The sequence below is a fragment of the Phallusia mammillata genome, chromosome 6, assembly GCF_965637545.1.
Source record: "Phallusia mammillata chromosome 6, kaPhaMamm4.hap1.1, whole genome shotgun sequence".
NCBI lineage: Eukaryota > Metazoa > Chordata > Ascidiacea > Phlebobranchia > Ascidiidae > Phallusia > Phallusia mammillata.
This window is the reverse complement of record NC_137257.1, coordinates 2905064-2930516: the sequence shown is the minus strand read 5'-3', so window position 1 is coordinate 2930516 and position 25453 is coordinate 2905064. Positions and strand designations below refer to the sequence as shown.

Here is a 25453-nt window from a genome sequence, read left to right as displayed (position 1 = left end):
ACGATCACGGCACACTCATTCATCGGTCTGCAAGCACGCTTCAGGGCTGATCCAAGTATGATTCAACTTTCGGCTGGCTCACCACTGAGCCTGTGTAGCTCAGTTGGTAGAGCGCAAGTCCCGGAAAGACTCTGTCGTGGGTTCGAATCCCACCAGATTTTCTAGCCTACGCCTTGCCATATGGGAATGCTTGGTGACCAACTGCTTCGGTATCACGTCTTCAATGGGCCTGGCGTAATTATTTATAGTTACAGTACACCACTTACCGGTTTCAGTTGTGATACAGATTTAATGATAGCAGACTCGGGACTGAGGTCGTATTGCGGATGATCTTTCATCATATGTCTCATCTCATCGTCTCCCACTCCGCTCCCATCCTCTCCTCCCTTTTTTCCTTTCTTTCTCCTCTTGGCTCCTCCCGCTTTCCCCTCTTTATCCTTTGACGTTTTTCGAGAACGCTTCTTTTTCAGAAGACCTTCTTCGGCATGCTGAAAAGGTAAATGTTAGCGACATATTTTAATAATAGTACACCAAGCCTATTAAAGGCCTCCCAAGCATTCGATTTGGTATAACGCCTTAAATAGGCCTGGTGTACAATGATATATGAGTGTGCCGTGATCGTGGGCCTGCATGAACGCTTTAGGGCTGATCCCAGTTATGAACTTATTTTCATTTTGGTTGTATTAAGTATTCTAAACACCACAGAAAACTAGTCCAAGTGATCCTGGCATATTTATCTTCGTAAATTTTTTGTATTATTTTTCAGAGCATTTATTGTAACGAACCTTCATAAAGAATGGATGTCCCATTAATTCCAGTTGCTTTTTGAAGTGATCAGGCATCATACTAAGGTCAGTTTGGTCGGTTATAGGTCCATGACCAGGCATACCCTGTAAAAAAACATGGTATAGAACAAAACCTTTAACCGGGGGTTATTTACTCCATAGGAACAAATGTAACACAAACACGAGTAACGTACGACTGGCTGCATTTGTAACACTACCGCGCCAAAGAAATCTTTCGTTTGTGGTGCCCAGTAAAACACAAATACGTTTTACACTTTGTGGGCTAGTAAGGTAAATGTTGGGGCTACAGGGTTGAACACAACAATCGACACCTATAAATGTCATACTCTACAACCTATCCAAATTTCAGCCAATTCCGACACTGTTTACAAACTCACCTATTTTAGGGGGGTAACGGGGTAAATACTGGGGTTATCAACAAAAACAAAGTAGGATGTACCCAGAATTTACCTGTTGCAACATGTGTCTTAGAAGTTCTTGATGGTTGCCCAATCTGTCGCTACCCAAGCCTCCAAATGAAGTAATAGTTTGACCCTACAAGAAACAGGTCAGTATAGATCTAATGTATCGAATCACTAAGCTCCGTAACCACACAATTTACTTACTGCAACAAGACATCTAAGCCAAAATGTGTATACAATTTAGAAACTTTTAAAGGCTCTTTCTTGACCAATAGGTGAAAATAAACTAGTATTAGCCAGAAAAAAGATAATCATTAATGTGAAAAAATATGTAGCCTTTAGGATAGGGGGACATATTTATTTATTTTTCTTTAAAGCAGTGGTATATCAAAAACGAAATTGATAAAACAACATTTAAAAAAACAATAAAATTTGATTTAGGTGACAATACGTAGCTTTTATAGATTAAGTACATAAGACGAAATTACAAAAATCAGGTAATAATCAGCAATAAAATCTGCTTAAACAGTAACAGCGTACGTACCCGGCCAGCCGGCATCATATGGTGTTGTAAATATTTCGGGAACTTCGTCGAGTGAAGCCATGAAGGAGGTTGAACCACTTCACCAGTTGATCTGGCAATTTCCAGTTTCTTCCCGTATTCTATACCGTCCCGTATAACTCCAGATATGGTTTCGTCCACCGATTCCATGATCTATTGAAATAACATATGTATGATTCGGTATTACGCATTTAATTGGTCTATAGCGTACCATGATCTATATGAGTGTGTCGTGATTGCTGGTCTACATGAAAGCTTCAGGACTGATTCCATTATTAAATTTATGTTCATCTTACCTGATCAACGGTCAAACTGGCGATCCCTTACTACGAAGCTGACATGTGCAGCATAACGAGGCCGGCAACGGTGCTCGAGACTCGACCTACGCCTTGCTATATGGAAATGCTTGGCTACCGGCTGATTCGGTAACTCCTTCAATAGGTCTGGCCTACTATGATTTGATTAAAGTAAATTACGACACAAAAATGCCTCAGCAAAACAATTCTGGCCTTGGTGGGATTCGAACCAACAGTATCAGTAATTTTAACAAACCATTAAAACTGCTAAAACAGGTTTAACATGATCTAGCCTGGATAAAAAAAATTCTGACCCTTCGTGGGATTCGAACCCACGATACAAAACTCCTACAAGAGGTTTAACATGTTGTCACTAGATGAAAAATTGACCTTGGGATCCATAGAACCTAGTTTATCAGAATTGGTTGATGAAGCATCTGATGCGTCTGGGTCATTAGCCATCACAATGTCCATCTCTTTGTCAGTCAGAGTGTGAGGAGTAGACGAACGGTGAAAGGCGGATTCGCTCATACTGGACAACTGGCGAGAGTATTCTGAAACGGAATGTCAAAAGAATGCAGTTTCGACTTTAAAATGTCCGGACTAGGCGAAGATCCGGATTAACTGAATTTGTTTTAACCGAGGTAACTGTAATATTTTTTGCATGCATTTTTACTATAAGGGCAACATTCTATGTATAAGTTTGTTTTTCTTATTCTATGCTATTTGTGAAAGAAATGCGCATGTGCTGCTATACAGGGCATGCAAAAACCATAAAATCATAAAATCAGTTTTTTTTCGTCAGCCTTTTTCTTTTGTTTCCCTTCTATTGGCAGATTTTAGGAATAAAATTTAGTTTACTTATCACACTAAAACCATATGAAATTTACCCCCAAATACATAGAAAGCAAACTCATTGATCAAAAATACCACTTATACAACAAATAGGTTCTATACCGGTTAATCGCGCAATCCGTTTAATTGCTTTGGGACCCACAAACCCACCGTAAATAGCTGCTAAGATATCCGCCATGTTATTTGCACAATTCGGTTAATGGCAATGCAAAGCTTTTCAGCAAACTAGCTATGCGATTAACTGGATTCGTATGTATTTGTATATTGACTTACTAGTTTCCTTTTTCACCATGGAAGGTCTTATGCCAGGTTGCATTAACTTCGGGGCATTGTGTAAAGCAGCCGACATGCTGAAAGGTGGCGATGACATCATAGGGTCGTCTTCACATTTAACTGTCGCTAAGCAAAGAATATAACAATAAGACTTCTATTTTTTCCAGCACATTACTTGTTATTTCAAATACAGCAATTTGAAGGCAAATTTATACAACGTAAAAGCATTAAGCCAATAAATGATAAGCTCAAAATTTAAACAAATAATGACATTTTAAACTATATATATGTATAATTTTTTTCTCTTATATTGATAATGACATAAAAAAGCGTCAAACCCTATTTAGCATAATGGACCAACATTAAGTGCACTGAATTCACTTTTAATTGGGTCGTAGGTAGCTGCAAGTTGAAAAAATACACTCACTTGGTGAAAAACCAGTAGTAGGCATTTTGATGTTGCTATCACTACCCATAGAAGCTGACATGTGTGGGTGGGTATGTTGGTTTGAAGGAGATGAAAATACAGCTGATGTAGGGGCCTGGAAGAAAATATATAAAATGCATTACAGTACCTGTAGGTTGAGGCTTATGAAAACAATAAGTCATTTGTGATACAGTAAACCTGGGTTAATCCGGACCCGTTTGGACCGAAAATTTGTCCCGATTTGGCTAAGATCTGGATTAACCAATGTCGGTTAGTTATAGCTCTACCCCATTAAAAATCATTTATAACTTAAGTTTTGTCAGAATTAGGCGAAGATCCGGATAAACCAAATCCGGTTTAACCCAGGTTTACTGTATAAATATATTTCGCGTTAACAGCACTATATGTGTCTGTGGGTAAGCAGAAAAAAGTTTTTAAAAACCTATCAATTTAATAAATGACTGACACAGCAGTACTAAGTATCACAGCAGTTTCTGCCTACCTGCTTCAAGGAGGGGTAACTCTGGATCATTCCAGGCTGCATCACCTGACCATGACTCGCAAACACTTGACCCTGGACGAGCATGGGGTTACTATGGGGCAAAGCGCTCTGCATTCCCGGGGGTGCTGAGCTCATAACTTGACCGTGATTGCCGATAACGCCCACACCAGGTTTTTGATGCATTGACGAGGCTGGGAAACCCGATGGAAGTCTTTGTTGGTTCATGTTTTGCATGTAAGAGGCTTGTGGGAATTGCCCAGTAAACTGCATTGGACCTTGAAGACCAGGGGACTGTGCTGGCATCATCATACCTGGAGGAGCGCTGAACCTTGGGCTTCCCATCGGACTGACCATGTGTGGAGACATTGAGATCTGAAGGTGTATATTTTAAATTTTGACAACCATAAAAAGACCAATTGAAGGCGCAGATAGAAAAAAAAATCCAGCCAAAAAATGCGGTAACCACGGTAACTATGCAATTAAACAGTGTGCGATTACCCGGACTGGTCTGTAAGTTTTATACTTTCCCGCGAAGGGAAACAACCACAAATTTAAATTTCAATAAATGTTGTGTTATTTATGCGTATGAAGCTTAGCCATGGTGGAATGTTTGCCAGACCAAATTTACATTTAGAGTTTTGCTCCTAATGTTAAGAAAACATATGTTAGGTCAGGAAAGTCAAATATTACCTGTCCTCCACCAGGTGGCATAACAGGTCCTGCGTCTTCTGATGGCGTCTTCTTTTTCTTTCGTTTTCGTTTGGGTTTCTCCTAATTAAAAACACAAAAATTATTATGAAAAAAGGAATCTTTTCATTTTTTTAAATTCCCTTTACTTTTGAAACACTATACACAGGTCTGTTCATAATTTTAATGATAAATATAACGGCCCAAATAGACGTAAAAAGCGACACGTTTTATTATTCAAACGTGACTCAAGTGGTTATAAACGGGTGCAACTGATGTGACTCCCCAATATCACTGATGATGGCATAAGCATTTGCCGAAACGTTTGAATAATAAAGCATGTTCGTTTTATGTCTATTTTTCATTTCTATCTACAGCCAAACAGACGTTGTAAATCTCAATCATTATACCTCTTTTGTCTGTGCAACGTGGGTCTGTGGGTGAACCCCATGCTGCATTTGCATAAACGGGGGACCTTGATGGCCCTCATGACCCATTTGACGGACAAGAGCCCCTTGGGTCGGGGTCATGTTGCTACCCATGTTAATGCTCACTGATGAAACCTGGGCCTGCGAAAATTTTCCCCTAATTGGGTCTGGCCCCTGGTGGACCATTTGGGGTCTCATCTGAGTGCCTTGGGTTCCAGGAAGGGAGATTTGCCCCTGGTTGCTAGGCAACATAGAGCTGGATGATGTAATGATGATCCCGCCTTGTTGCATGGCAAGTTGAATTTGGGAAGGATTCATTTGTCTGAAATAAAAACATGACATGGAAAAAAATAAACTTAAAAACGACACAAACTTGTATAACTATATATTTTCAAAGCAAAACATGAAAACAAGCAACAAAAAGGTTTTAATTGGCTAGCATTATCCGTTATCTAGGATTGCAAGAAGCGTAAGATTGCCTGGTGGGATTGAAACCTACAACTGGAGGCTAAACTCAGCTGCCATATGTTGAATAAATTATGCAGACTTAGTAGTAAGTCTGCCAAAGTACACATGCCAGCTTTTCTGTATAGGACTTGCTTACGATTTTATGTTCAGTAAAACCATTTACAAACTACTTGAAACCATCACAGGTCAACAAAAAATGTGTAAAGTGCATTTAACTAGAAGAAAGCAAGTTGAAAAAATAAAAATAAAACAGTTAAATGGACCTGAAGGCAGGCATCTTCTGCAGCTGGGAGATGAACTCCTGTGATTGTAGATTAGGTTGTTGTACAACTCCTGATGAAGGGACCATCGGTCCTGGACTAGTAAACTGGGCTATTGGGGGGGTTCCGATTCCTGTAAGAGAAACAATGTGTTTTACACAATCTGATTGACCATAATGCAGGATAACAATTAATCAAAGCACTAAAAGCAAATGCTGGAGACCAAATAAATATATTTTATTTAGCAGTGTGGATAGTATTTACAAAAAATCAGACAAAGGGGGGTGGAGGGGGCAAATATGATATGTTGAAAATGTACTTGTTTACCTTCTACCCCTATCAAAAAATTGTTGGGCGTAAATCAAGTGAACAGAAAAATAGCTATGCAAATTTGTGTTAAAATATGCAGCTTAAATTTGTGTATAAAATACATAAGCCAGTGCAAGTGATCTATACCAGAGGTGTGCAACCTGCGGCACTTAGACAAAATTTTGGCACATTAAGGTTTCATACCCCTGATCTATATTGATGGCACTCACAAATTTGTCTCACATCAAAAACTAACCAATCATAGTCATTTTAAAGACTTTACTACTGTAGTACCTGGTCCTGGAGTCAGAGCAGCTGAACGAGACGGTGGTGGTTGTTGCATGCCAACATTCATTGAACCAGGGGCGGATTGTTGCCTCATAATAGCCGGGGTTTGTGCTGGTTGTGACGTCATAGTCATCTGTTGTTGTGATGGTTGCTGCTGCTGCTGCTGCTGCTGCTGCTGTTGGAGATGTGGTGGTGGTGGTTGGAAAATGTGAACCATACCTCGTTGTGGTTGTTGCTATAGAAACAAACGTGATAATGGTTTGGTATGTGTCATTTAAAAAAGTAGTAACCCTGTTTCTGTGAATTGCATTTTTTGTAAATTCACTAATGTGGTATCACATTTTAATCAGGTTTTGTGGCACTTAGTAAACGATGCGTGAAGTCTGTAACTTTATGCGTGAAGTCTGAAAAAATGGCAAAAAAGTACAATATTATGCTGTCCATTATTTGGAGGACCAGCTTTAATTCAAAATAAAGGAACACGTTTTTGAAGAAACTATTTTTTGTTTACCTGTTGTGGTACTGTTGGCATTCCTGGATATTGCATTGTTCCCTTTTTAATGTTGTAATCCTGCATTAGTTCTGTGTGCCGAATCTGTCTCTTTTTGATCTAGCATGAACAAAGATTTTTTTATCATCTAGTATAGTGGTTTTCAACCGGGGGTCCGCGGACCACTGGGGGTCTGCCAAGCGTTTTCAGGGGGTCCGCGACAAACTCTTAATTCCCACAAAATGAGAATAATAAATCGCGATTTGAATAAAACGCTATGGCGTTTTAAGAATAGCATAAAACTTGTTTGAAAACATTCTTCGTAGGCGACAAACCACAGTGCATTATGACATCTACACCCCATTGTGATGTAACAGACGTAAATTGTCAGTGGAAAACAACGTCACATTACACTGTAATGGCTCTTTCTTGTTGATTCCCTATGTCGCAACCCAGAAAAAGGGATTAAAATTTTGGTCCTGGACCGAATGTGGCTGTAACTTTATGCACCATGTTTTGGTTGCTTGTTAATAAAAAAGGACAAAATTACCTAAAACTTCTAAGGGGTCCACAATTAGATTACAGTACCGAAAAGGGTCCGCGAAGGCAAAAAGGTTGAGAACCACTGATCTAGTATATCATATTTATTGAACTGTCAACTCGGTTAAGCCAAGGTTTACTGTATATAACCATGGTGCATTTTTTGCCATTAAAAATTAAAACAATTACAAAACTAACCAACAAATATTTCCTTAATTACCACACAAAAGTACTGTTGTCACTATACAAACCTATCATAACATTTCACAGTTAACAAATTCATGAATTTGATATTTTTTTACCTCATCAAGCTGATGTTGTGTTTCCAGTTGCTGTTTGTTCACATTATTCAAGTTCATACTATCCTGTGGAGTAAATTCCTCCCCAGACTTCTTGCTCTGTCTCTGCTTCTTGGTGAGTGCTTGTTTTGTCAGACGATGCTGTTTTACTTTTTGTTCCAACTCTTTAACTTGCATCTAAAACAGCAGCAATTGTTTACAATTAAATTTTTTTGTTTAGGCTTTACATATGATTTGTAGGGAACTTCCATTTTGAAATACAAAGGTTTTACATGGTTGTTTTATGTGCTGACTAAAAAAGCGCATTCACTTGGGTTAAATACTATTTAAGCAAATCAACATAAATTGTGTAAATTTCAGGCATCATCCTAAATACAGCTGTATAAAGGTGTGATTTTGTTTAATTTTAGTGATTGTAAAAAATCACCGGTTAACTGAAATATTGTTTACATTTTTAGTGCACGATTTAAGGTGTCTATTTATAAAGCTATATATCCTCAACACTGTTAATCTACTTTTCTTTCAGCAAATTCAACAACAAAATTAACAAATTTGCAAAACAGACAATTTCAAACAAAGTCACAAAAAAGTTTTAAAAACCTAATAAACTTAAAAACTTAAATGATAGACTCAAAGTGTAAGTAAAAGTGACTGCCTGTGAAGTGTTGCATTTAAGTAATTTTTCACTCAATTAAACAGCATCTCAAAATTTAGACAACTACTTACAAAAATAAACACTAAAATTCAAACTACAACAAAATTTTCTGATTTAATTGCTAAACTAAAACTGTATCACAGATCAAGGCTTGCGAAAAACTAGGTGAACAACTGGATAAGGGTCTGGATCCATTTCATAAACAGATTTTCACATGAATTATTCATCTAATTAATAAAATGCCTTGAAGCAACAGTTTCATGAGCTGTATTGAGCTAAGTTTAATTTAATGAGTCTTTAGAAAATGTTTCCGTCAAAATCCTATAACTAAATAATTTTTTGATTTTATATTTGAAATTAAGAAGAAATATTGCTAACAATAAAAACAAAATGACAAAAACAGAAAAATAAGTTTTTCTTCCTATTCTAACTAAAAATAACAAACTATTAAACAAAGTTTAAATTCCAGTTAGGTGAAAAATATTAGGATTTTATTATTTATGTTTCATTTTTAGATTTTATACAAAAAGTCCTCATAATTTTACAGACATTGAGCAAAAAACAGGATTTAGGGATTAGGCAGTAAAATTATATTTTATAAAAGTAACCCAAAAATTTGAGTCGACTCCACTCACTTGCAACAGAGCTTGATGTTGGTAAAGCCATTCTTCATATCTCGCTTTCTTCTGTTGAGAATCTGCGTCTGTTCCAAATGACGGAGCTCCCATCATACCTGCAATAACATTCAGCTTTGGTTTTTTACTGTTGATTTTTTACATCTATTTAGGCTTCCCCATCAAAATATTCTTAACTTCAATTTTTTTCACAGTCCAAATTATTCAAAAATTTAACAAATAACCTAAGTAAGTAAGAATGTGAGATTTCAAGGTACTGACTCACAAATAGGAGTTCACAAACGCCTAGGGGTCAACAAAAAGTAACAGGGACCGTTTGTAATGATAAATTTTTCTGATTAGGCTTCTCAATCAAAATATTCTTAACTTTATTTTTTTTTCACAGTCCAAATTAATCAAACATGTAACAAATAACCTTAGTAAGAATGTGAGATTTTAAGCTATTAGTGGCTCACAAATAGGGGTTCAGAAACCCCTAGGAGTCAACAAAAAAATTCCAGGGACTGTTTTTAGTTTCCAAAAATTAGGTAATCAATATTAGGGGTCCACAAAGAATAAATTATTAGGGTCCATTACTAGGTTGGAATTACTGTCCTACACAGGTAATGATATAATGGCACCTAGTAGAAACATATTTATGAAAGGTTCCAGCCTTACACAAATGCAGACATGAATTTAGGCCAGTGGTTTCCAAACTTTTTCATTGTCGGGGCCAATTGGTAGTTTTGTTAGTGTGTAAGGAGCCGCAAAAAACGAGCTCTTAAAAAATCACTAAAGATTATATCTTGAAAGTTAAAATAGCAACCTTTTGTGGTATTCTGAGGTTTGGTGCAAGCCGCAAAATAAGTAGTTGGTAGCCGCATGTGGCCCTGAGAGCCGCGGCTGAGAATCACTGATTTAGCCAACATGTCATTTTCTTACTTGTTTGTTGAGCTGGCTGCCCCTGCACATTCTGTTGCCAATGTGGATTTCCAGGTTGCTGTGGTTGTTGCACAAAAGGACCAGCTTGCACGGTCACCTCAGTAACAGCTTGTGTTGTGGAACCGCTGTTGATCACCTATTAAACAAAATACTTTAAATTCATGACCTTTTGGGTGTTGATAAGTACATTTCGGTAATACAGAAAGTAGATTGACGGGATTTTGAGCGGCCCGCAGACACTTTCTGGTCTTACATGATAATGTGGCCCACGACCACAGTCTGCCGCAAGCCCACACTACTTGCTTACTACGTCAAATTATAGTTGTAACGGACAGTTACGCTCCCCAATAGCAAAAAACTTTCCCGCCGTTGTTACCATTGCACCATACATCTATTGTTACGACATAACCGCCAACCTTGTGTGTGGCCTGCTTTCATGGCTTCCTTTGTTTCCACACGTGTAGCCTAGTTAGTGTTTCAGCAGTATCTAAGTCTGTGGTGTATGCATTAAATTTGCTGTGGTGAATAATTTTATGTTATATCAGTTAGATTGTTTGGACTGTATTGTAATTGTGACGTTCTTGATTGTATTTGGTTTGGGACGTTTAGGTGGTCAAAAATCCGTTTTTTAATCACTGGATAAATATGGGATTAATGTATCGATTCAGGAATCCGGCCCGCCAAGTACTTCATTTTCCCATATCAGGCCCGCCGACTGGAGAAGTTGCCCGCCTCTGGTTTAAACCAAATAAGTATATATATATATATTGTTTAGTGGTACTACTGAACACTTTTTACAAATAGCAGAAGTTCTTTTGTTTACAATTTATGTAACAAAAAAATAAAATCTATGTAAAAGTGTAGTAAATTTGTTTACATATCACGATTGTAGCAAACACTTTTTGCAGAAAAAAAATCAATGGCTTGATTGACTGTTAAAAACACATAACATAAACAGATTTATTACTCACTCGATTAATTCCAGATAAAATCTTGATTTTGGCTTGAAGAATTTGGTCAATACCAACGTCAGGGGCAATACCTTCCTCATTTTCGATAACAGGAAAAATTCCACCCTGTTGTTGTTGCTGCTGTTGTTGTTGCAACATGGCCTGTGTCATTTTTTCCCTTCTGTAGTAAAAAATACATCTTGTATACCAAACAAGCAGGGTATCAATGCATTCTAACATCAGAAAACTGTTCTTTTGATGGAGCATTAACTAGGAATGAGCCAAGCTGAGACAGAACTGGAGTACTCAGTATCGGGCGTTACTGTTTATAGTACTCGGCCAAGTAGTTGTACAAACTGACCCAAGCATTAAATTTGCATATTCATGCCCTCCCAACAAACGAAACTACTGTTCGAAGGGGTATTCACGAATGAAACTGATTGTTTTTATCAATACAATAAATGGTAGAAAAACACTTCTGGGGCCTGTACAGCATAATACTCTGCTGGTGATGTAAGGGGCCTCAGAAAGCTCTGCAACTAGTATGGTATTGGGAATGTTTGTGATGTCACAACACAGCAAGCGTGCTCCTAAGTGAGATGCTCAGTGTTCGACCAAACAGAACATTAGCAGGTTTGACAAATCCCTAGTTATATGGTTCTCAATCTTATACCTATCCTAAACCCTCTTTGAATGGATAGACCAAGAAATAGGCCTATTTTCTCGCCCTGCCTAGCTTATTTAGTAATTTCAAAAGGCTGTACAGGAGTTTCGACCAAATCAGGGCTGATAAGTTGGGTCAGTTGAGTTGCAATTTTAGATTGGACTGAAAATAGGTATGACAGAAAGCTACTCAAGAACCCCCTGAAAAGGTCCGGCGTACCACTAGTGGTATGCGTACCACAGTTTGAGAACCACCGTCCTAAAAAAAAATAACACTATAAAGAAATTTACCAACCTTGCACGCTCCTGTTCTTTTTTCTCTTCATCAAGAAGATCCTGAATCAGCAGAGGTTGTTCTTTGATGAGAAGGGGTTTCTGTTTAGGGGGTTGTGGAGCCTGGGAAATACCCTGGGACCCCTGAACACCGTGGTATGACAAGGGCAGGCTACCAGGTTTGCCTTGTGATGGAACTGATGTCATGGTCTGTGGTTTGGTGTGAGCAGCAATTCCTGTGTTGGTGACATTGATTCCAGTAGCTGCAGGAAAAATAAAATTCTGATTCTGTGTTTAAAACTATCTACCCTACTTAGTACAATTCTTTTTCTCTAAGTGGCAAGTTACAATGCTGAAAATTAAATATTAAGTAGTATAATTAGGCTGCATACAGTGCACACTATATTGACCTATAAGGTTACATCAGTGCACAAAAATGGTGACAAAAGATTGATTTGCTCATTTTTGTGGCTTATGTTTTGTTGTTGTATTAAATTGATTTAAAGGGACATGGCTTTTCAGACTGTTAATTTCTACAAATTGGGGTGATGTAGCTTGGCTTTACTAGCCTCTGCAGCCAATGTCTTGTCAACATCTGCACTGTCCGCGTCTTAGCTAGCTTTTAATGGCTCGATGCATTTAAAAAAAAGTTTCAAAGTACTAATCTATTGTGTATGAGCAGAATCCAGCTTTTTGCATGCACAAAAAGTCAAATAAAAATTTGACCACCCATAGCATTTAGGTATTGATGCTTTATACCAGTGGTCTTCAACCTTTTTTATAGGCGACCCCAATTTAAGGGAAAATGAAATCAGAATTTGCCTGCGACCCCATTTTATCAACACTGAGAAAAATGCTTTAAGTAATGCTGAAACGAAAGAACAAGTATACAAACTACCGGTATACATAATTACAAACAAATATGTCTATACGAAAGTATTACGAAAAAAGTTTTTAAGGCGTTTCATTTAAGACATAAACCCAATTGTCGGAACACAAACTTGTCAAATTGTTCAACATTTAGTTTGCACTGTTAGTGAGATGGTTGCGCCGGTATACTGTCCACAAGTTTTTGAAGCCGCAGCTTGACGTTGCACAAGCTTAACCGCATGTCATGCTCCACTTCAAATCGATTACGATGTTTCGTTTCTAATACACTCGTTGCACTAAATTATGCTTCACACAACCACGTGGTTGAAAACGGGATTAGAAAAATTTGACATAGTTGGGTACGTTACATAAATAACTATTCAGTCGTTCTGGTGTCACCCTAAATAATACAAACTTATAGTGTTGAGTCATAATACACGTTGTCCAAACCCATTGTTACGCGATAAAGGCATTTTGTGTTTTTTCACTGCCACAATTTAATTGCAACATGAGGTAGCAAGCTGTACCAAAAAACAAGAGCAAAAGTTGCGATCTAAAAGAACATAATATTAGTTTTTTTGTAATCAATTTTAAAATGCAATAAATTAAAGCGACTTATTGCGACCCCAGAAAAAGTTTAGGCGACCCCACTTGGGGTCGCGACCGATAGATTGACGACCACTGCTTTATACTATTTTTCCAACTGACAATTAGGTTTCACTAGAAGGGTGGCTTAGCACATATTGCCCTTGCATATACACTATAACACATATTTTCTACACTAATTTTATATTAGGTCCCATATCATCCATTGTCTTTTATAACCTTGGCTGTTTCTGCAAGCAAAAACTCATGGGTCCCCCACACATGCAAAGTTGTAAATAATACATTTCAAGAGATAACCATGAGAAAGTCGGGTGTTGTAAGGTAAAACACAGTGATTGGTACTGTGCCTGAATAAATATGCTATATGGAGAACAAACTATTCAAATTCAGTCCATTTATACATTTTTGAAGGTTTTTCTATTTTATGGTCTATCTGAGAAAAAAAGTGTTAAACAGTGAGAAAATAGGCTAAAACACAACAATCAGCTCCTATAACACAAATCAGCGCGAATTGCACATGACTGTTGGGGGCTAGTGGAGTAAATGATAGAGCTACAGGGTTGAACCCAACAATTAACACCTATAAATATTGCACTGTACAAGCTCTCCAAATTTCATTTAATTCAGACATAGTTTGAAAAATTGACCCATTTTGGGGGGATAGTGGGGTAAATGCTGGGGCAACAGGGTAAAACACAACATTATACACCTATAAATGCACACTCTACAAGCTGTCCAAATTTCATTTAATTCTGACATTGTTAAAAAATTGACCCATTTTGGGGGGCTAGTGGGGTAAATGTTGGGGCGACAAAGTTGAACATAACAAACAACAACTATAAGTAGCACACTCTATAAGCTGTCCAAATTTCATCCAATTCGGACAATGTTTAACAAATTCACCCTTTTAGGGGGCTAGAGGGGTAAATATTGGGGCTACAGGGTTAAACACAACAATTGAAACCTAAAAATGACAAATTATACAAGCTGTCAAAATTTCATCTAATTCCGACAGCGTTTAAAACACTCACCCATTTTAGGGGTTAGTGGGGTAACTGATGGGGTTTAAAACCCAAAAGTATAAAATATGAAACCACAATGACCCAATCAACAGTCATGTAAAATTTTATCCAATTCTGACAATGTTTAACATTTTGACCACTAGAGGTGTTATTAGCAACATTCCTCAATGCTTCTGACGTCATAAGGCTGTTAAGTGTCAACTGCAAAACATCCTCGAACAAACCCACAAACACTGGTAACAAATGTCTGGTTGCCTTTATAACACCTCAGAAAACTAACATTTGTGGTGCGCACCAACAACATTTTACACTTTGATGGCTAGCAGAAAACTAACGTTTGTGGTGCGCACCAACAACATTTTACATTTTGGGGGCTAGCGGGGTAAATACTGGGGTTGTCATGACAAACGAAGCAGATGGCACATCTGCACAACCATATCTACCATCTGTGAAAGTTTCATCTAAATTCACCAAAGATTTCATGGCAAAATGGGGTGGACAAACTTCAGGGAAGAAAAAAAAAAAAAAGAAAAAAAAAGAAAAAAAAAAAAAAGAAATCGAGTAAAATCAAAATGTGTCCCCTTCAGGGAAGGGGACCCATAATTACTTACCAGAAGATTCAAAAGCCTGTTGGCCGACAGATGCTGCCAAAGTGGAAACAACAGGAGATGTAGAAACCATACGAACACTAGAAGAATTAATGCCTTCATTGGAAACAGATGTCCTAACAGAAGAGCCAGATGGCAAAACAACAGTTGAAACCGCAATTGCAGAAACAACTGGGGAAGTCAGGGTTGTTGTAGTTGAAACATTAACTGTAGGATCTATAGGCGCTGAAGGTGTTTGAATTTGACTTGTAGCTTTTGTTGGTGAATCAGAAGCCTTGGCCACTTCGGATGAAATGTCTGGTAATGTTAGAGTCTTGTCTAGTATATCAGAAGACAGTGAAAATGGAATGCTCTCAGTAGTGTTAAGTTGTGGGCATTGCTCTAGTATAGGCATTTGGGGAGACGGTATATCCACAGAGGTCAATAAATCAATGTTATCTTCTTGTGATTCTGTGGGTTTTGATTGCTCCGCCTCTACAACTTTATCATTTTCTTCGTGTTGTGTTTCTTGTTTCATAGGAAGGTCAGATAAAGAAACTACAGATTCCACATTTTTGGAGGTTTCTGATTGTTCTTCTGTCTTGGAAGATGCTTCTTTTGAATCCACCGACTCTTTTTCGTCATTAACATCTTTAGCAGCAGTTTCATCTTTAGATAAAGTCTCCTCCTTTGCATCACCTTCATCTTTTTTATCTTTTGTCTCTGCGGACTCCGTTGGTTCTCCTTTGGAAGAAACATTTTTAGATTGTGTCACTTCTTTCATTTTTTCCTCACTCTTCTTTCTCTCTTCAGAAGTCTCCATCTTTTCATCCAGGAGGACTTTTTCCTTAGTCAAATCCTCCCTCTCAACTGTTACAACATTGCTCACTTGCGGATCATCCTCCTGCATGGATGCAATTCCAGCAAGCTCCGCATCCGGAGGAGGAGTGAGTCCTACTCCATGGATCTGCCCATCAGGGGTCCTCATCAATTCTTCATCCCTTCTAATTGATTCAATCTCAGCATTCTTAGCCTGGAGTTTTGTCTCTGCTACATCTGGGATACCAACTTTCACATAACTGTGCTCTATGTTGACTCCAGATTTTTGAGCGTCACTTGTTTCAGATGATGGAGTTTGGGGTTTTGGTTCATTGCCGGTGTTTGTAGACTGCTCAGGCTTATCCACTGTGTTTTTATCAATCTCTGAAACCTCTTTATCCATTGCTTCTGTAGTAGAACCAACAGCTGCGTCACCTTTGGCGTTGGTAGATACATTAGTAGCCTCATCTGTTGTTACTTTGGGCTTGGCTTTGTCATCAGACATACTTTTTGTATTGGCCTTTTTGTCACTTGTCTTATCTTTAATGCCATCATCAGCCTTTGATTCAGATTCAGGTTCAGTTTTTATCTTTACGCTCACTTCAATGCTAGATGATGTAGGAACAACGTCAGATGCGCTAGTTGGCATTGCGCTTGATTCGTTCAATGTAATCTTTTCCTTCTTTGGAACAACCAATGCTTCCGCTGAAGAGCTAGCTATTGGAGGGGCAGTCAAAGTAACTGTTGGTTGTTGTGCTTCTGCTGTAGTGACAGGTAAATTTCCAGCACGGATGATTTGCTCGCGACGAACTGCGGGATCCGGCTGACGTGAGTGTTTCAATTCTATGTATCCACCGCTGACTGGACTCGCCTGTGAAAAAGTTACGTTGTTTCAAATACTGTGACTACACAAAAACAAGATTAAAAGAATTTTTATGAAATTCAAAAAGTATTCTTTAGTTTAAAGGAAGAAATGTCAGGCACTATCACATACAAAAGTAACCATACATCAAAAATTTACATTATTGTATTTCTAAATTTTGTGAGCGTGTAGATTAACTCAGTAGTCAGCAACCGCCGGTCCGCGGCCCGGTACCGGTCCGCATGGAGTTCGTTACCGGGGCGTATAATTTTTCAGTTTAAATGCTATAAAACATTTTGCCCATGTATCCCGGGCATGATAAACTAATTTAAGCGTTTTTATAGCTATATATTTGTATTTTTTTGAAGACCGGTCCGCGATAAAATTTTAGTTTCAAAACCGGTCCGCAGTGCAAAAAAGGTTGGCGACCCCTGGATTAACTGATTAGTGATGCAGGGCAAACGTTACAGTAACAGTACAAGTATTTTCATTTTTAGGCAATAAAATGACATATTTTACTTGCATATGTTACTTACAGGAACATTTTGGCTTGAGCCATCAGAAGACGTTGGGGCTGGCATTCGTACCGATGGGTAATGTTCCATGCCGAAACTTGGACCCAAGGGTTGATTTGGTCCACCTAAGGGTGAACGCAAGACAGGTTGAAACGTGGGTGACTGTGGAGGTGGAGCACCTAAAAAGTGGTTTTAAATTGGTAAATTGGTTGCATGTGTGTTACAAATGTATACAAAGTCAGCTTGTTTTGCCTGTGTTATGAAAATAAGGGTAAAAAGTATTTGTTCTATTAGGGAAAGGACCAATTTTGTTTTCTGCTTGTAATGGAATGTTCTAATTATTGTTACTAAGGATTTTATAGACATAAAATACATTAAACACAAACTTTTTTCATTAAAACCAAAATGACTCACTCCAAAATGCAAAGTTAAGATTTCTTGCCTTGTACTAAGCTTTAAAAAGGGCAATTAGTGCCACAAAGTTGGTATAGACCAGTGATGCTTAAACGCGGCTCTCAGGGCCGCATGCGGCTCCCAACTACTTATTCTGCGGATCCCACCAAAACTCAGAAAACCACCAAAGATTGCTATTTTAGCTTTCAAAGTAATAATCTTTAGTGATTTTCTCAAGGTTTCATTTTTTTGCTGCTTCCCACACACTTAAAAACTTGCATTTTGCCTTGACAATAAAAAAGTTTGAGAACCACTGGTATAGACAAATTTGCTTAATTGTATCTTGCCAAACAGTTTTTATGCAATTAACCAGATTTTGTGTTCACCAAGACTATTTCCTTGACAAATGTTTACAGTTATTTTTTGCACTCAAATTTGGAATTAACCAGATTTCTTGTTATTGACACAGCTTAACTGGACATAGCACAACCACTTAGTATTGCTTATATTTTATGCACAATATTACCTGGAGCAAATCCCCTCACTCTTGGTGCAGACATAACCATGGATGATCCAGTGGCTGTCGAGATTCTGGGGTGATTAAAAGCTGATGATGAAATAGCTTGTGAAGTGGAGGCTTGTGTTGGGTAAGGTGGTGGAGGCCGCGTAACTGCAGTTGATGTTTGGATCGCCCACGGACCGCTTGGGATTGCTTGCTGCTCCAATAACTTATACCTGTGTAGAATAGGGAGCATTAGATTCTCAACAAAAATGAAGGTTAAGGCATTCTAGCACTTAGTGATTTCATACATTGTTTGTCCTTGGCCTAAAAAAATTTCAGGCAATCTTTACATCAATACACACAATTGCAACATTAGTTTTAAAAAGCACAAAAAAGGAAAATTGTTTAAAATTGTTAAGGCATTAAAAACAATGTTAAGGCATTGCATGTGTTGGTGGTCAGAACCAGTGTTATGTTACACTTGCCTTCTTAAAGCATGGTGATGTAGCGTTTCCCTGATTGGAGGCCTCACAACTGTTCCTTGCATAATGTTTAGTGGAGCTGAACTGACGTTTACAGGTTTCTGGTCAGTTATTTCCGATTTTACTTCAGCACTTGGCATCCTTACACCAGTAACACCTGTTAATGTATCAAATCAACAGCTAAACACAGCTACAAGTTCAAGAAACATAAAAATAAAAAGCGTTGTCTGTACTTAAACAAACTTTTGGGGCATATTTTTGGGCAAAGGTACTGTATTGTGATCTTACAGTTATATTTTGTAATGTGTTCACTTATGTCTAATACGAATTTACAACAGGTTAATTAGAAATGTCATGCTTGTTTAAGCAAATACTCATGCTATCATAAGTAACATTTACCAATGAGACTAAAAAACCAAGCATGCCACTTTTCACATCGTTTTGTGTTGTTATATGTCTCATTAAATAGTGTTACTGTGTTTGCCTATATTTTCCAAGCTGCAGTTTTCATAAAATACAGAACATGTTTCAAAAGGTCTAGATTTTATAGGTGTGCCTACATCTCATATCAAATAACACATTTATTCATTAAAACTGAACAATTTAATGTTGAATGTTGAAACTCCCATTTTCAGAAAAAATCATATGGGTAATCCTGCATATATATACAGTAAACATCAGACAATATTTTTTTTTTGGAACAATTCAGACATTACCTTGCTCAGTAGTATTTGGGGGCTGTTGTAATGTCACTTGATTTTCTGTGACAGAAGTTCTCTTCTGCTTCGGTTTATCAATCGCAATGTCCTGAAATGGGTCTCTCATTGTAACCATCGGCTGGGGGGTCGGGGGCTGGCTGCCCATGCCCTGGGGGGTTGGCATCCTCATACCCCCTGGGTGGGGGCTAACAGGGGTTATAGGTCGCTGATGAACATGTATTGGTGCCCCAATAGGCTGGGATAACATCTGAGGGGCATTTACTGGCCTTTGGGGTATCCTTCCAAATTCTTGTTGTTGGTTAATATGTTCATCTTGGCCACAGTCTTGGCGCTGAATGGGAGTCCCAGGTCGAATAGGGGAATTTAGGGGTGGTGTAGGGGTCATAGAGGGGTGTTGTTGGGGAAATTGAGGCCCCTGATTTAAACCCATTACCATTGTGTCAGATGTCTCCATTTTAGGTATTCGTAAGCCTGGTCCTGGAATCTATGTAAATTGGTTTGTGTCAAAAAAATAATTGCTCAATTTAAAACAAATCCCCCAAAATGAAACAATTTATAATTTCAAAACAGTCATTCGCTTTTTCCAAAAAAAATCAAATATTAGCCACTGTTAGTGGATACGGTAAAACTATAAATGAAAGTCATTTTACCAACCTGTTGTTGAAACTGCATAGGGTTTTGACCTTGATTCATCACCATTTGACCTTGTTGCAATTGCTTCATTTGCATGGTTTGTCCTGATATTAAAAATTTAAAATTGAAGTACACAGGTAAAGACTTAAATCTGAGAGTTGGTTATGGTAACTACATGCTGCAGTTTACAGTATCTTGATTTTATTAAACAGCTAAAGCTCTAGACGTCTTTATGCCAGTGTTAATTGACCACTATGACACATTAGCTAGTGCATCATGCAAGATTTCCAATTGTGACACAAAAAATGCTTGTAAAGAGTGCAGCTTTTATCTAAAATTTTAGGTCTTGATGAAAAAATGCGGATGTGTATAAGAATACTAAAACTCAATTTTGATCTAATTTAATGCCAAAAGTAGTATCATCAAGTATAATATAGATGTAAAATAAGTTTCTTAAATATCAGTGTGTGTAAATTTGAAAAAGTTTGAACCATTCTTTCTTGACCAAAACGTGGGAACAAATCCATGTTAGAAAGAAAAAAAGAAAAAAGAAAAAAGAAAAAAAAATATAGACAAAAACAATATGTGTTTTCTTAAATATCAGTTTTTAGCCAGAAAAGTGTGAAGTGAACAGAAATGTAATATGTTAGTGTGTCTCAACTTAAAAAAATTGGGAAACCTTAGGCTAAACTCGTATCACCTTGGAACTGTTGTTGTTGCAGCTCTTGCTGTTTCACAAACATTGGGTCATTCCAGGGCGCTCGATTGCGAGGTGCACCACTTACTGGACTTCCCAATGGCATGTTTTGTATGAAAGTGGATCTGCCTCTGACACTAGGTGGAGCACTAGCTGCACCAGGTGATACAGGTTTTGGGGTCGGATCCCTTGTGAAAAAAATTAGCAGTTCAATCTAGTTATTGTAATTAATATTTTAGGTGTAACTTAAGTAGATACAACTAGATGAAAATTTAAAGGCCAGGGTATACTAATAAGCTGATTTTACTATATAACACTTTCGTACCTATTTTTTAACTTGAATACCACAAATGCATTTGGCATAGTTAGTCTTTAATGAACTAAAAATCTTAAGGCTTGTAATGAAACAATAAAAAAGCTGCTGTCAACAAGAAAAACGAACACCTTTTATCAAGAGTAATGACAACCGTTTATGTCATGAACTATTTAATATATGCCCTAACCTTGACAATGGCCTTGGTTTCACGAAATTCCCATCGCTGCTCACACTTGGCCCTGGACTGGAACCGGTCATAGGTTTTGTCATCTGAAAGTTTTGTTGATTTTGCACCCCTGGGTTTGAGGGGAGTTTCCCTTGCCCTTGGGTTTGTTGCGGGTCCAACTCCCCCGCAACAATGGCCGCAATCTGTTTTTGATCCTCCTCATTGTCAGGTAGTTCGGTGGAAAGCAGCTCTTGGTCAGTAAGATGGTCGAGGTCACGACGAGTGGTTTTCAAGTAAGCCCGGTTGTCTCTTGCTTTTTGCTGCAACAAAACAAGTATTTCTTTTGCCATGTTTGATCTGATTGATTTCCTTGTACAGTAAACGTTGGTTAAAAAGAATACCGCTATTCAATTTTCTCTTAATTTGAACCAAACTTGCGGTTCAAATGATTTGTAACGGCTTTAACTAATCGACAATGGTTAATCCAGATCTTTGCCTAATCCAGACAATTCTTGGTCCTAACGGGTCTGAATTACCCCAGGATTAATGTGTAATTGAAAAACGACAAAAGCACGTAAAAAAAAGTTAATTCTTTAGGATCAAACACCAAAAACGACTGCTTTTGTATACATCATGTAAACAAACATTTTAGGAGGGATAAAAAAATATCAAAACTGCAACCAACCAAATATGGAGCTCTCTCATCTGATGTTGCTTTTCTCCATAACTTGGCAACTTGTTTTGCTCTCTGCTGCCAGTCAGGAAATTCTGACTTCAGGTAACTATGTTTGAGATTTGCATAAAGAACTGGAGAAATAGTGGCCAGTTCACCTAAAAAACATCAACCACAAACTAAAAGCTTACCAGCTTATTTACTTCAACATGCAGTTTCACAAACGTATGTACACTGCAAACACTATACACAGGTCTGTTCATAAGTTATAAGGCGAATAAAATTCTCCAAATAGATGTAAAAAGCGACATGCTTTATACAACATTTCGGCAAATGCTCATGCCCATATTCACCATGGATTTTGGCATTTTTACCCCAATCTTGCCCATTTTGTGGTCTTTGGCCAAAACATCTGACATATTTCTGATTAAAAGAACGCCTGTCCAGCGATATAAATAAGAGAAAGTAAAAGTGGCATGCTTTATTATTTAAATGTTTCAGCAAACTCTAATGCCCATATTTAATGAAAATTTAAAATTTTTACCCTATTCTTGCCCATTTTTGGTCTTTCGGCAAAAAATTTTGGCATAATTCTATTTTTCTGTTTAAAACACCTTTTGCCCAAGAGTAGGTCTTTCCACTCATAAATGTACAAGTTCTTTATGTAACATACTGGACCTAAGCAGCAAGTGCAGCATCTGGTTGGGTAACAAGCTTTACAATAGGGGATTCATAATCACTTACCTAGCGGTTCATCCTTCTCCCATTTCAGTATGTTACGTTGATTCACGCTTAGTGTGTCTCCTTCCAAGTTTGTGCCAAGTGGCCAGGGTGGCGGTGCCGGTTCAAAAATGTCACTGTCACTAAAAGTTTTAGCAACTACTTTAATCGGAAGCAGAATACAATATTTATTTTAGTGTACAAAACCTCTTCACTGCAAGCCACATGTAAATATTCAAACCCAATGTTGTCTTCAGGACAAATGCAGTCTTAAGCAAGCTGCAGAGAACCCGATAGTTCTTATTACTGCAGCTAGTTAACCATTCAATCTGGCTGATCAGTAAAGCCAGAGCACATTCATGCCCAGCTAACATATGAAACTGATGTTTTCAAAAAGGCATCCAAAAACAAAAATGACTTCTGAGGCCTGTAGGGCCTAATATACTGCCGGTGACGTTGGACCTTGAAAAGCTACAAAACGAGCGTACTTGGCCGAGCATTAAGCTTTTTTGTGAGACAATCTGTGTTCAACTGAACAGAACACTTGCAATTTTGTCCCATTCCTAGTAGTCACAGTACTTTCTTACCTGGTGAGATCTGGTAAACTAGACACAGCCATCATGTGATGTTGGCCTGGAAGTTTAGCTGGGCTGCTTTCAACCATTTGACTGACAGCTGGAGACTGGGGCACCTACACCAACATACAACATGTTACAATAGTTTAAACTGGGGTGGGGGACTCTGATATGGCACCAAATAGGGGCAAACGTTCAAACACTGATAATATATGCTACATACAATGTACTTTCTAGAACAAGACGAAAAAAAACTTTTTTGAAAACTAATTTGAAGAAAAAAAGATTATTTTGAGAAAGATTTACATCACTCATCTATTATGAGCTGCAGACAGTGCACACTGTTTCGACCTATAAGGTCTCATCAGTGCAGCTGGTGACGAGAGATCGGCCGTATTGGCTAGTGTAGCCATTCAACGGCACTCCAGTTTGTTGGGAGCACAGAGTACAACCCCATGCATCACCTAGTCTGTGCGATGCCACAACTGGACATACAGCACAGATGAAACTGGCTCACAATGGCCAAGCAACTGCTTGGGAACCACAGTGAAGTCGGCTCAGTGTCACAGTATCAATGTAAAAGCATATAGAGCCAATAAATGATAAGCTGCAGACAGTGCACACTGTACGGCCGATCTCTCGTCACCAGCTGCACTGATGAGACCTTATAGGTCGAAACAGTGTGCACTGTCTGCAGCTTATCATTTATTGGCTCTATATGCTACCCTATTAATTGCCCTATTAATTGATAGTGATTGGGAAACAACTTAAATAACAAACCATATCATCCAATAAAATCGTGAATATTTAAGTGTTTTGAGCCAATGCAATGTCAAATGCCCATGTTTTGTGCCATTGCAAAACTGACAATATTGTCAGTTGTATTAAACAGCATTTATTTATCAAACCGTTCATACTGTTTTGCTTTACGTACCGGTGAATGTACAACACTTCCCGGTTGCGACAAGCCTTGTTGTTGTGATGCTCTGAACATCTGCATTCCCCCACTAGATGGGGTTAGTGATTGTGGAGGGTGACCTTGGAAGTTGAACTGGTTTGCTGACGTAACATCCATCGACTGTTGTCGCATCACCATTCCTGGTGCTGTAAAAAGGTTGCACTCTTTTAAAGACATATGTAACCCAAATATTTTGGCATTTTTAATTCATCACCATCTTAAATACAGATGAATCTTGTTAATTGCAAAATCCGTTTAATTGCATAGAGGTCGTAATTCTTAATTGTAGCCATTTAAGCTTGGAAAAATGGTTACGGTTAACCAGAATTAACTGAAACTAGAATGGTGGCTTTCTGATATACTTCCATTTTATATATTCTATACGATATTTACCAATTTACTATACACATCATTTGATCTACACATATGATTGTTTTTGTAAACAAAAACTAATGGGTCCCCACACGCGTGTTTGTGCGGATTTACGGTAAACAAATGTTGCGGTGATTTTTAAATTCTTAAGAACAAATTTTTAGAAAGCGTTAACCCAACAATGAAAAATTGTGTTGTATTTTTTTGCACTATTATTGTCGTATAATTACAAAAGCATTAAAAAAGAACGAAACAAATACTTTCAATTTAATCTCTTGCTTTGACCCAGATATTGTCGTCCAAGGTCGGGTTTTAAACACAATTTTTTCTAGAAAGCTGTAACAGTTGTGTTACAGACAATTAAAATACGATTTGCTGCAAGTGTATACATAACTTTTCATTTAACTTTGTTTCGCAAAACGAGTTTTTCATTTAACTTTGTTTCGCAAAACGAGTACCATTGACCTGTAGTAACCTTTAGGGTGCACACACCAAACGACTGTTTGACCTTTTGACACCGTTTTCAATAGCACGCCGTCTTTGGTGTTCAACAACACCGTTTGACCTAATTTATACATGCCTTGAGTATTTGATTCAAAAAAAAAAAAAAACGCTACGTTATGGCGAAAGAAAGTTCTGAACTGTGTTAGTAATACCTACTAATTGACCTTAAGTAACCCGTGGTCATGCAGCGGCCAACCTAACAACGAGCATTTAAAAAAAACTTTTATCTTGCAAAAAAGTCAAGTTTATTTTTTCATATTTAGTTTGTTTAACAAAGTTTTGCTTGACATTATACGAAACCGAAGCACGCTTATTAGGTTTAAATCGCGTCATATGTGTGAAACCTTTGCCAAAACTGAAAATGTGAGTGATAACTTAATAAAACGACATGCATTGCTGTGCAAAACAGCTGATTTCTAATCACCGAAACGACGTCTCGTAAAACGTCTGTCCGACGTCAAGCTGAGCCCTCCC

General features: G+C 37.9%; 1 protein-coding gene across 1 annotated transcript in view; it reads right to left on the bottom strand.

Moving 5' to 3' along the window:
• Positions 1-24246, bottom strand: part of LOC145233816 (uncharacterized) — a 41590-nt gene extending 17344 nt beyond the window's left edge. Inside the window, exons 1-30 of the mRNA XM_080098602.1 lie at positions 24080-24246; positions 23158-23261; positions 22595-22713; positions 21863-22008; positions 21199-21497; positions 20699-20883; positions 20020-20102; positions 19363-19849; positions 18650-18803; positions 18189-18397; positions 17291-17448; positions 15098-16763; positions 12011-12251; positions 11074-11233; positions 10103-10238; positions 9182-9279; positions 7895-8068; positions 7074-7172; positions 6569-6797; positions 5969-6098; positions 5220-5559; positions 4813-4893; positions 4123-4494; positions 3621-3735; positions 3194-3319; positions 2456-2619; positions 1752-1922; positions 1257-1340; positions 786-890; positions 267-488 (exon numbers count right to left, since the gene is read on the bottom strand). Of these exons, the coding sequence (XP_079954728.1) occupies positions 267-488; positions 786-890; positions 1257-1340; positions 1752-1922; positions 2456-2619; positions 3194-3319; positions 3621-3735; positions 4123-4494; positions 4813-4893; positions 5220-5559; positions 5969-6098; positions 6569-6797; positions 7074-7172; positions 7895-8068; positions 9182-9279; positions 10103-10238; positions 11074-11233; positions 12011-12251; positions 15098-16763; positions 17291-17448; positions 18189-18397; positions 18650-18803; positions 19363-19849; positions 20020-20102; positions 20699-20883; positions 21199-21497; positions 21863-22008; positions 22595-22713; positions 23158-23261; positions 24080-24241 (6819 nt within the window). The 5' untranslated portion in view covers positions 24242-24246. The remainder of the gene's footprint in view (positions 1-266; positions 489-785; positions 891-1256; positions 1341-1751; positions 1923-2455; positions 2620-3193; positions 3320-3620; positions 3736-4122; positions 4495-4812; positions 4894-5219; positions 5560-5968; positions 6099-6568; positions 6798-7073; positions 7173-7894; positions 8069-9181; positions 9280-10102; positions 10239-11073; positions 11234-12010; positions 12252-15097; positions 16764-17290; positions 17449-18188; positions 18398-18649; positions 18804-19362; positions 19850-20019; positions 20103-20698; positions 20884-21198; positions 21498-21862; positions 22009-22594; positions 22714-23157; positions 23262-24079) is intronic.
• Between the last annotated feature and the right edge of the window lie 1207 nt (positions 24247-25453).